Below are 12,450 nucleotides of genomic sequence, written 5' to 3'. Positions count from 1 at the left end.
TAACAATGTCATTACCACAGTTGGTCGACTGTAAATGAATGAGAGGTCAAAGAAGCTCATCTGTGGTCAAAACACTGTCAATCCAAATGCTGACCACAGATTAGCTTGACGGTGAAAGTTCTTACTTAACCTTGGGAACAGTAATTTGACAGAAAAATCATTAAAAAATAAAAATAAAAAAAATCTTACAGACTGCTGAACTATATTAACAACTAACACACTAAGTCTATTGAGGAAGTAGTTGTAAGAAGACTGTAGTTGTGTCCCAAATCAATACATGCTAATATTAAGCAGGTTTTGAGAATGGAGTTTACTCACACCAAAAAACTAGTTCATGAAATGTGGCAGATTTTTGAGGGTACTTTGTAATTCTTCAACAATGCATGGACCAAAAAAAAATGTGGAGCTGCTCCAAGAGAAACATTCTAAGGTCTGTTAGTTAAGTGCAATTGACTGAGATTACTTGATATCATTCACTGTTAACACAATATGGTACAGAATGTTGATTTGATATACTAACAGATAAAACAGTATACCACGACAATAGTATGTGGTACATACTCCAGAAAAAAAGAAAGAAAGAAAGAAAGAAAGAAAGAAAGAAAGAAAGAAAGAAAGAAAGAAAGACACCTGAAATGCCAGTCTTGAGTTACTGTTATTTTTGTCAAATGAAGGGTCTTCTTTAGGTCACTTCTTCACCTGGAGAGGGTCATCTACTGGTGAATAATGTCCACTTGAGACAGCAGTAAATAGGCATTTTGCAATATTTCAGTGCAGAAAATTAAACCTATAGGAGACTTTTGGTTGTGTGTGTTCCCTTAAGAGATTGTTAATACTGTCTTAGCAGCAAAATTCTAATACAACAGGGAAATAAGTGACATCCATTATCTATACACCGCTTAATCCTCCAAAGGGTCGCGGGGGGGCTGGAGTCTATCCCAGCTGACTCAGGGTGAAGGCAGGGGACACCCTGGACAGGTCACCAGTCTATCACAGGGCTACACTTAGAGACAGACAACCAAGCACACTCACATTCACACCTATGAACAATTTAGAATCACCAATTAACCTCAACATGTTTTTGGACTGTGTGAGAGGAAGCCGGAGAACCCGGAGAGAACCCACACTGCACAGGGAGAACATGCAAACTCCACGCAGAAAGATCCCGGGTGTCCTCACTGGGACGCGAACCGGCGGCCTTCTTGCTGTGAGGCAACGGTGCTAACCACCGAGTCACCTTACAGCCTGAAATAAGTGACAGACTTACTAAAATACTGGGAATATATTAGGAACATTGTGCACAGTGCATTTCTATCCACCAGATGGAGCCACAGTGCAATTTTTGAGAAAACAGACCATGAAACATCACCACGAAGAGTCGAACTTGTGAACTTGCACAAAGTAGTCAGTGTTATGTGCTGGTAAGCAAAATAAACAGTTATGGTATGAAAAAAACAAAACAAATCGCGACCTGACCTTCTGTCTCCTTCATAAATAATGCATTGGTACATTTCACTGAGTAAAACAGACACCTGCACGCCTGCAGACTGTGAAGAGTGTTAATATTTAAACACGATGAAAAGCTAAAAGATGATTTATTACAACAAAAGATTCTGAACAGTTTAAGCAGTGCAGGTTAGACGTACAAATGGTTTACCAGCTTATCACAAGGGACATTCAGCAACGGAAACTTAAGTTCTATTTTTGTAAAATTCTTTTTAAAACACAGGTGGTTTTCATTTGCATCCACCTGCCAATAAATGGAAAAAATGAGCTAAAGTTAAAAAAAAAAAAATCCATGTGTAAGGGTATAAATCAAAGGAAAACTGAAAAGCTAAAGTAAAGAACAGAAGCTGATTTTCTTTGAGATTATGCCAACATTTTTATGTAAAATACCCACTGAAATGTCATCATTCATTATTAGCAACACTTCCCGATCATCCTTCAATAAACAGTTCGCTGAGCAACACAAATCCTGCACGATGTGTTAAAGTGTCTGAATGCATTCCTCAACATTAGGTGAACGGTGGAATCCAGTGTGGAATTCCAGTGGTCGACCATCTGTCATGTGGCAGGTTATAAACGTACACCTCTCACACGGCGAAGCTAATCTTTATGGAGGTGGGAAGGATTTGAAAAGAAGCTATTATTATGGTATTATCAAGCTGCAGAGGCTGGCGGAGTGTAACATAATGCCAGGTGACAGGTGGGCTCAGGTTTAGGCTGCTGTCACAAAGACGTTAGGTTTGCATGATATTTACAGTTATATACATTTAACACAACATATATTCATTTTAATGGTTAACAAAATACAGCAAGACTTGTTTTAATGTTAGTGCTAGAACTAAAGCAACTAACTGATTGATCATTTCAGTATTTTTTCAGTGAAAAAACAACTAAATATTCAGTTGTTTTAGCTTCAGAGCTCTTTTTTATTACATGACTTAGTTTACTGAATGTTGTGAATTTTAGACTGAGGAGTCATCGGGGAGACTTTGACATTTCATTGATTGCCATTATTCATTTAACTGAAGACAGCACAGAGATCAATAAATTGTTAGTTGCAGCACTCGAACAACCCCATATGGTTCACACCTGTAGTGATGGCTATTATTAGTAGTGCCAGATAAGAATTTGGATGGTATTGCAAGGACAATACAAGGAACTGGTACTGCAGGTGCTGACTTGGAAATACATTTAATTACCAAGAAAAACCACATGCAGGGAGACAAAAAGGTGCAGACGGTATAACCGGTTAATTAGTAACGCGTTATAGGTGTTACATAAACCATGTTGTTCTCTTCAGAGAAAGAGAGTAAGAGTAAGAGACACCGTCTTACCTTTCTCTGATGAAGTCTGTCAGCTCCTTGGTGGAAATTTGGCCATGTTTCATGTTATGGTAGAGCACATCGAAGCCATTATTTTTTTCCCCCTACATGTCAGAGACAAAACAATGCAGGCAGATTACTCACCAGGAAAAGCACCGCGTTTATCAAGCAACAACAATACATCAGCTATTGATCATACATTACCGTGAAGGCTTTGTCTAACAGCAGCGTTCTCATCGTCTGCATAGCTTCTAGCTGCATTTGCAGCATTCTCTGGTCAACCATACTCATCTTGGCCATGTTTAAGTTAAGTGACTTTTAAAAAGGTGTAAAACGGCAGTAGACAGATCTAAAGGTAGAGTCGATAATGTAAAGAGATAGCAGAACAACTGTCTGTGTTGCTGTAACCATGTCACTGGGTAACCAGGGTGTCCAGTTGCACTGATGCTTAAAAAATGCAAGTGCACCTCTGAATAATTAATATGAAAGAAAAATGCTGAGTTTAGGTATCATAAAATGTTCAACAATCATAATTGCTTCATAGTAAAAATAGTAAGAATAAGGCCTTCCTGCTGCTACTCACAATGAGATTTGTTTTGTCTATCTAAGCACTCAGCAGTGGTGTACATGACAAAAAGCAAAATATATAAAACTTGAAAGCGATTGTAAACATTCAGTGTATCATATTCCAATAAAAATGTGCATGGAGAAACTTTCACTTGGTTGATCAGCGACCTCCCGTATGTCAGCCAATAAATAATGAAAAATTGCAAAACAGATATGCCAAACTGGGTTTTTTATCAATACATTGTTTACCCGACAAAAAGTACAAACAAGTGGATTTATCGGCTGTAAAACGTTACAGGCTGATATATTTTGATATTATTTTTGCAAAACTTCACATGAGTCACAACATTAAAACCCCTGACAGGGAACATCTAGAACACTGATCAGCTGTTAAACCTTGGATCCTGGCACTCATGTGGGTGTTACTTTGACATGTACCACCCACCCAAACATTGCTGCAGACTAAGCACACCCGAGATGGCCACTGCACTCAGACATCATCTACCTTTCGTAGCAGGATAATGCCACACTGCAAAAACTGCTCTGGAACATCTCGAAGAGCCCAAGGTGTTGGCTTAGCCTTCAAACTCACCAGGTCTCAGTCCAATCAAGCATCTGCAGGATACACTTGAACACACCTGATCCATGGAGGCTCCACTTCGCAAAATACAAGACCCACTGGATTTGCTAGAAACATCCTGGTGCCAAACACCACAGACACCTCCAGAGGTCCAGTGTCTGTGGCCCAATGTGTGAGAGCTATTACACAATATAGGATGGAGGTTTTAATGTTGTGGCTGATGGGTGTACATCAGAATCGGCCTGAAATATCCAGTACAGATTACATCCTGCATCGGAACAGACTCTTTATGTTAAACCATGTTAACCTACTTTAGCCAGGTTACGCCAAAACATGACTTTGATAATACTACTTTGTGAGGCGAACCGTGGCAAACATCATATCTGTGCTGAGAGAGACTAGAGAGAAACCAAATATCTAACGCTAGGACTGACAAAAAGGTTGGCCCATAGACTATAGGCAGCATAATCAATACTGAATCAGAGAAGAAATGTCATTCATAGATTTCTGTGGAACTTGGAATGACTCTAATGGGGCTGGGTTTGGGTATAAAATAGAAGCTTGGAAAACAGTTGTGTTCTAAGTCCTGACCCTAATTCAGTAGCTGTCAATCAGTACTACATGGCCTACACTCCAAACCTTTATAACATAGTCGTAAAGCTGAAACAAGTAATCGATTAATCATTTGCTCATTACATAAAAAATTATCAACTACTTCAATAATTGATAATTTGGGTTGAAGTAAATATTCAAGAATAAAAGCCAAAATGCTTTGGTTCCAGCTTCTTAACTTTGCTCCTCTATGACAGTACACTAGATATCTTTGGACAAGACATTTGAGGATGTCATCTTGGGCTTTGAGAAACACTGCTCAACATTCTTTACCATGACCCAACTTTTTTTTTTTTTTAGACCCAACAACTATTTGATTAATCAACAAAATAAGCGTAACATCAATAGAGAACTAAAACAACTGTTGGTTGCAGTCCTGCATGTTATTCTTGGCACAGCGTAATTTATAGCCTACTTGTCACTTCTGAAAAGAGAAGGAGAAAAAACAGTTTACTTCCTCATCAGCCTCATTTGGCTGTCTTCAATGTGAGCGGAAACATACAAACCATAGCTTGAAGCTAGAAAGTACCCTCATGAGAAAACACTGCAGATCTGACAGAACAAACCATAAAAACGGCAACATGACTGACAGGTTCTGATTGTGATAACTCGTTACAGCTTGTTGTGCAACATCTGGCCACATGGTGAATACTGATTCTGATAAATCAGTGGGAGGGCAGAAGCGATAACTTCATTGGACAATAAGGCCAAAAGAAGACAAAGAAGGCAACACATACTTATTCTAAAGTATGGGCCTACATCAAGATAAGAACACGCCTGTTCACCACAGTTCATCCTCATTCTTGTATAAATGTGCAAGCCAACTTTGTTTCACCTCAACCCCAGACTATCACAGATATTTCCTAGTTCCTGGAACGGTCCACTGTCAGCACTTTAGTCTGCAGGCCACAACATGACAGCTGCCTTGTTTTTCCACACGGACAAAGATGAAAGTTCAGGAGGTTTGTGTCAAAATGCTGCACGCTAGCTCCAATAGAGATATATTTACAGAGCAAATAGACATAAAAAGAAAAGCATCCTTCTCTAGGCTACAGCTCTCTGGCCTACATTCTGCTTCAGTGAGCAGACCACTGAGATGTGCTTCCTGTTGCAAGATAACGATTTAACATATGTACAAAATTAGCCGCTACCTTGCAGACAGCATGATATGCAAAGTACTGCATGCATTAGACGTCAAGAAGGACAAGTGACACACAGATGGTAACACTAACTACACACAACACCTACACTATACTCCCGAAACTATGAGAAACACAAAGTGAGAAAGACAATTGGCCAATCAGTCTACAAAACAGGGAAGTGACGAAAATAAGTAAAAACACAGCTCCAAACAGCGACAGGAAGAAGGTCCATTCTGTGCAACAACTGTGTTCATGTGGGCTGTGATATCAATGAATACACATGAAAAATAAAAACAAACACAGGAAACAGCTAAGGGCGTTTTTGATTTTTCACAAGTTACAATACTGGAGCTGATTGTGGAAAACAGAATCTTAAAAAAAAAGAAGTAGTCAAGAGCATAAAGACATCATCCTGAACAACCTGAAATAAGTGTGCTTCTTAAATTAACTACGAATGTCTGAATTAGGACTACAGGATCTCTACATGAGCAGTGATATCAGAGAGCTGCAGTTTCTCAAAGTCCTCGTCTGGAGACTCATTGATGAAAACCCTCGTACTGAGTGTTTAATATTCCAACCACACATTGTGAAATTCAAAAGTACTCATTATGCTTGGACTGAGATGAAGTGGTTTTTAACTCTTTGCCCCACCCCAAAGGGAGGATAACATGCTGAGAAGTTCGGACACGTCAATCATGGTTTGTTTAAGCAACAGAACAGTTTGCAGCTGAGACAGCTTCCTACAAACTGGTAGAGTTCATTTAAAAAAAAAGAGAGGGGGAGTGAACAGCGTCAGCTCCATTATTACCGCTGATACAAAACAGATCTCAAAATGAATTCAAATCCTGGCTGTGACAAGCTGCGCTGCATCTGCACTGCACAGACTACATAGTACTCCATGTCTTTTTATGCTTTAGGCTGACAAAAAAAAAATGTAGGTAATAGCTCTGCGACTAGACGGCTTACGTCATGGTTGAATGTGCACTATTGCTTATGCTGGGAAGAGTGGTTTCACTCATAGGCACACCGAAGGAGAGCCTTGAAAGAAAAAAGCCAGCAACCTCAGTTTCTATTAAATCCAGAATTTAATATGCAGCAATAAACTTTAACTTCAGGTTATACAGTATGGTGGTTTTTAAAGTGAAAGCAGTTCTTTTACCCAGAAAAAAGGCCATTAAAACAGAGCTCATGTCCTCGCACAGTGATTTAGAAATACAGAAGGTTCATGAAACTCTTACCTGAAGTTAGAAATATTATGCAAACAAAAGCTTACCACTAGTGAAATAGCTACGACTCTTGATTCTGCGATATCTGTCCTGAACACAATTTAACCTCTTAATTCCTGTTCACACCTTGTTGGCGATATAAACACGTCAAGACAGTCATTCTTTACGGGTGGACTGACACAGATACTGAATACAGAGACTGATAATCAAAAGTTGCAACTGACATGCATGTGCAGGAAAAACAAAACTAATCTTGGTGTCATCTGTCAGTTTGGAACAACATAAACTTTTACAAATATATGATAAAAAGAGAACTTTTACTTGTGATATGTAATGACTCAGAGTGCTGTGAGTGGGACATTGCTAACTAGAGATCAAGAGAGGTGGCTGCATCAGAGTCAAAGTAGCGCAAATTTAAATTTGTCTATTTCTTTGGAAATCAGCTCTAAAAGTAACAATACAGATAATCAGAAAAAAGCTGAACACTGGATCCCATAATCTGCCAGGGTGATAACCAACAGACCCCACGTTATGAAGGCATGACTACTAGAGATATAATAACATTGTTTTAATCAAGAAGTAGTTATGGTTAGGACAACCTTTTTGGACTTTTCAATGACCAAATGACTGATTCTCTGGTTTTAGCCAATCAAATTTCTCAGTATTTGCTCATTTTCTTAGTTTTGCAAGATAAAACCTGAATGCCCATATGTCTTTGACAATTTGAGTGTTGCAACAGCAGAAATATGAAAACACTACTTTACACACTGGGAAGCTGTAAAGGACACTTTCATAATTTTCTGACATCTTGCAGACTAAAAAATGAATTGCTAAAACAATCGGCAGGTTAATCATTAATGAAAATAATCGCAAGTTGTAGCTCTATGCTACATACAGAACACATTACTGCAATTTTAAGTCGATTAATCTATTAGTTGCTCTATAAAAAAGCACTTTGGTTCAACTGTTGCTGTGTGGTTTCAGAAATCTGACTTTGACCAAATGACTAATGATAATAAGAAAATAAGGAAACAACCAGCAGACTATTCAATAATAAATCAAATTAACAAATAATTAATTGTTGCTCTGGAGGAAATTATATCCGGTATGCATAACACATGGCTGTCTCATCAGCACACAGACTCCTAAGTCAATAAGGGATTTCAATGAGCAAAGCCTGAGACACAAGCAGTAGTATCAGCAAATGGTTGAGTTACTAAGCCATGTACGCAAAACATACCACGCACGCTTTTCATGGTGCATTTGCACAGAACAATATGTAATTACAGAGTAAAATCTATACAAAAACAAACTGACATATTAAATCTGAAACACCACCTTAAAGATAAAGATAAACAAAACCACAGGGCTGCAGTTTATCACAGAACATCTGCTGGGCAGAGGAGGACAGGAATTCACTTTCTTTCTGTTGGAGTACAATACCAGTTTCAATATCCTGTGTGTGGGGAATCAAGTGTTTATTGCCTGACAGGCAGTAACATAACCCAGGACACGGAAAGAGCCCTGGTTAGCTCAGTATTATACTACTCCTTCTAACAACCAAAGAAAATGAACTCAACTCAAGAGTAAATTAATGCTTCCCATTATTTCAGACTGCTGCCAACCTATTTTACTCACAAGATTGTCCGCATCTCTTCAGTGATAAGAATATTTCAGTAATCAACATTGATTTTTATGGTTTCCAGTTTAACAACAGCAATTACACGTTCAACAACAATGTAGTATGTGTAAGAAAAATTGCCAACATAGGGTTCAGTAAAACAGATAATATTATGCAGGCTGGAAAGTGGAACTACTGTAACCTGCTTCTCTTAAAGTCTAAGGAAAACTAAGCAAAATCTACTTTGTCCTGACTGTTAAAGTCACTACTGTATGTGTATTCATCACATAATGGTGTAAAATGTATTAAAAGGTGGGTAAATATGTTTTAGGAAGCTATAGTCAGTTAATTTCCGCAAGCAACTGAGTAATCCAAGGAAAATAAAACATGGGATTAAGAGTCTCTCAGCGGACACGTCTTTTCCAGTTCTGGGTGAATGTTCAGGTGAAAGCAGTGGAAAAAAGTATGACTGCACGCTTCTGCTGAGGAATGAAGACATAGCTAAACAAGACACCTTCTTTCCATGCAGACTATAAAGGATGGTCTGGTGCAGACCTCAGAGCAGGTAGACGGCAGTTGGGCCCAAGAGCGTCTGTCTTTCCTCAGTCATGTGACCACAGAGGTCAGGGAGTGGCACACTGAGCTATCGCAACTCATCAGACCAACAGCAACACACTCAGGCTGGGCTCTGTTTGTGGTAGAAACATAAATATAGAAAACCACTACCTACAGTTAGGGATGTGACATCAACAGGATACATCCCAGGACAGGTTAGCTTATCAGAGCTTGTGACTCATTTAACCACTTTGAAATCCAGTGTGTATTAACGTGTTCATGAGCAGTGGAACACAAGCAGTGAAAGCAAATGTCAACAACCTTCATTAAAAGCATATTTTCAGTGTAAAGCGAAACCAAAACTAATGCTGTCAATAATATTTCCACCTATGGGCAACAGTTTAGGATTGTTTACATGTTCTATTGTTTTTTTGCGGTTTTACAACCCACTGCAAAAACTCCTTCCTCAAAAGTCAAAGATATGAAGCAATATGTCAGCTTGTGCATGCGATTTGAGCTAAAGAACGGAGGCAACCTGAAGGAAGTGTGTCATCAATGTCCATCTCTTTTCTTGCTTTGGGCTTTGTTATGCTATTGTGACATTTCTCATGTCTGATCCTTAACTTGTGGGAGTGTCACTGAGTCTTGCAGAGTAAACTGTGTGAAAACCTATTAGACCACACACACAAAATACAGACACCATTGAGGAGAAGGCCGAGAGAAGGCTGCTGGCTGTGTCAACACTGTTAGCTTATCACACTGCCATCTTATTTTCCCATGACATACTGGAGGGTAACAGATTGCACATTAAACATTAGCTCATCAGATTTTTCCAACTTGCAGCTACACCAACCCACTGACACATTTCAGCACGTCACACATACTGCACTGATGCGACAAAATATGCATCAATACACCACAACTAACTCACCGGTCAAGCACATTTAACACACAGAAAAAAAGGGAAATAAGACTAGGCCTGCAAGTAAATCTAGTGAGCGGAAATGTTGCAGCCAGTGACCACTCAAGTGCTGCAACTCCGACAGAGAAACAATATTGCGGTACCATGTCTGGCTCCTAATTCCTAAAGAACTTGTTTATTCAGCTGAGCAGAGATATTGTCTACACCAGAGAGTCAAGCCAAGATTAGAGACAAGGGAAAAAGCCAATGAAAATGTCTCTAAAAACACCACCAAGTGAAAGCGCACGGGGAGAAATCTGTGCATGAGTTCCTGCGTGCTTTGCAAAATCAAAATAGATCTGAAAAATGTTCAGCTCCGACAGCCTTGTGTGTGAGTATGTGTCTGCTTGTGGTGATGATTTGTAGTCAAGTCAAAGGGAAATGGATGCATCTCCTAATGCCAAGTATGTGTGTGTGTGTGTCCTGCATGTTAAACACACAGCTGATCGCTGCCATCACTGGATTCTCTTGTGGCTCACTGCAGGGCACAAAGGGCAGATTGAAGAATCAGAAGCGTCTCTGCTCTCCTCTTTTCCATTTAGTTAATGATGAAGTCTTCTTCTTCTTCAAAAAAAAAGCTTTACTGGGTAAGAGCTCTGGACTTTCCAGTTACTGAAAGTGCTTAGCTTTATGTAGTTTTCGATAAACAATCATTGTATCAGCTTTGAAAGCAGTAGATCCCATACAGGCTGCAGCACCTGGAGCTGAGGTCAAGTGAGGCTAAAAACTAGGGCAGTTATTTCCCACCTTTGGGAAGACATGACTGCACTGCAACAGCCCACAAAACAGACATGTGTAAACTTCTGTTCAAACATAGCAATACTAGAACTGTTCAGTACGTAAAAAAATGTGTGTTTTGACAGGATTTGTTGGGTTTTTCATGTGTAGACACTGTAGAGTATACCGTAATATTTAAGCTGTAAATTCACAACACCAATCTTATTACTCTACTGGAAAGCACTTTGGCTCATCAGCTGTTGCATTTTAAGTAACAGTGACTTGAACTGAATCAGAGCCCTACAGTCCCTTAAACTCCAATCTAATAGTCTGATCACTTAAACTTGACAATGTAATAACACATTTATTAGCAAATATCTTACATACTCAGTCACGGTTCACATAGTTCACAACCCCATGGTGTAAAAGTGAAGAACAGAGAGTTTTCAACATTTATAGCAACAGTTCAGATTTGGGTCAATATCAGACTAAACACCTAAAACAGAGCCATACTAATGGCCACAGTGCAATATACGGCCTTAGCTGATAACATTAGCTTTAATAGGGAAGCTATGACTGAGCTGTTTATACTTTTAATGACAGTTTTTGTGGCTTTACGAAAATCGGTAAAGGGTGAATCAGGAACGAAGACAGGTTTTTACTTTTCCACCTGCTTTGACACAGCCACGTCAAATTATGATCGGAGGGGAAACGACCTTTGGGCAGCACACAGACAGCGCTGTGCATAGGGTAATGCAAATACACGCACTATAGCAGCAGTTACACAAAACACGAGCTAAACGTCCAGCACGGTATGAAGCTGTTAATGTTTTTAAAGCTGTTCTAAGTTGTTAAACATCTGGCCTCTCACTGAAACTTTGTTACGGAAGAAAATGACGCGTACGGCGAAGGGTTGTGATTGACAGCAGCAGCGTCCAATAGCATTCCTGGAACTGACCATAAACATTCCAAGCAATCCAGGCGCAGCCAATTAAAGGACGCAGGGGCGTACTCTTTGGGGTTTCAAGTTAGATGGCTTCACAGAGGCCCAAACCCCGGGGTGGCAAAATACTCGGCGAAGAAAATTAGCCATGGCCGCGGGGCTGCTGACCAGTGGGTCCAGCAGCACCGGACACCGCTACTTTAGCGGGACCCAGCCAGCGAACCGACCGACTACCTCCGCAACGAGAATACTTCTTGATTCCTGGCTGACATGAACATGATAGGGAGGCAACACAGCAAGAGAATAATGAGGAATAGCACCGGTGTAAACACCGTGAATAAAAAGCAGCACCTACCCAGAAATTCTCTAGGAAGTACGGCGTTATCATCTTGCTTTACTCCTCTTCGCCGCAACTCTTAAGTTTGTCGTAATGCAACTTTTAAATCATCCACCGTCCTCCCCCCGTTTGTGTTGTATCTGCCTTTCCCCGTTTTCCTCCTCTCCCCTTTCTTCTCCCTCCCCACCTTCAGACTCCACCTCCGCTCGGCTGTACTGCGTCTCTCCCCGCTGGTTTCTTCCCGTACATCGAGACTTTTGGTGGACGAAACAGCGCTACCAATGGCGGCTGGAGACACCGGGGTAACGACGGGCCGTCTCTGGGTGAAATGCTGCCTTTACGTGTTCCCCGTAAATTCCTG

The 12,450-nt window shown here is 40.1% G+C and overlaps 1 protein-coding gene across 8 annotated transcripts in view; it reads right to left on the bottom strand.

The window, feature by feature from the left end:
• The window catches only part of fcho2 (FCH and mu domain containing endocytic adaptor 2), a 48,269-nt gene extending 35,949 nt beyond the window's left edge, over positions 1–12,320 (bottom strand). For 2 of the 8 annotated variants that reach the window (XM_008276179.1, XM_008276177.1), the window contains exons 1-2: positions 12,108–12,318; positions 2,841–2,932 (exon numbers count right to left, since the gene is read on the bottom strand). In XM_008276179.1, coding sequence (XP_008274401.1) covers positions 2,841–2,932; positions 12,108–12,140 — 125 coding nt within the window. In that variant the 5' untranslated portion in view covers positions 12,141–12,318. Of the gene's footprint in view, positions 1–2,840; positions 2,933–12,107 lie in introns of all 8 variants that reach the window. The other 6 variants (XM_008276176.1, XM_008276178.1, XM_008276180.1 and 3 more) reach the window with 6 other exon arrangements.
• Between the last annotated feature and the right edge of the window lie 130 nt (positions 12,321–12,450).

The sequence above is a fragment of the Stegastes partitus genome, unplaced genomic scaffold, assembly GCF_000690725.1.
Source record: "Stegastes partitus isolate 25-593 unplaced genomic scaffold, Stegastes_partitus-1.0.2 Scaffold66, whole genome shotgun sequence".
Taxonomy (NCBI): Eukaryota; Metazoa; Chordata; class Actinopteri; family Pomacentridae; genus Stegastes; species Stegastes partitus.
The sequence above is the reverse complement of the archived record's forward strand: the minus strand, read 5'-3'. Positions and strand labels throughout refer to the sequence as shown.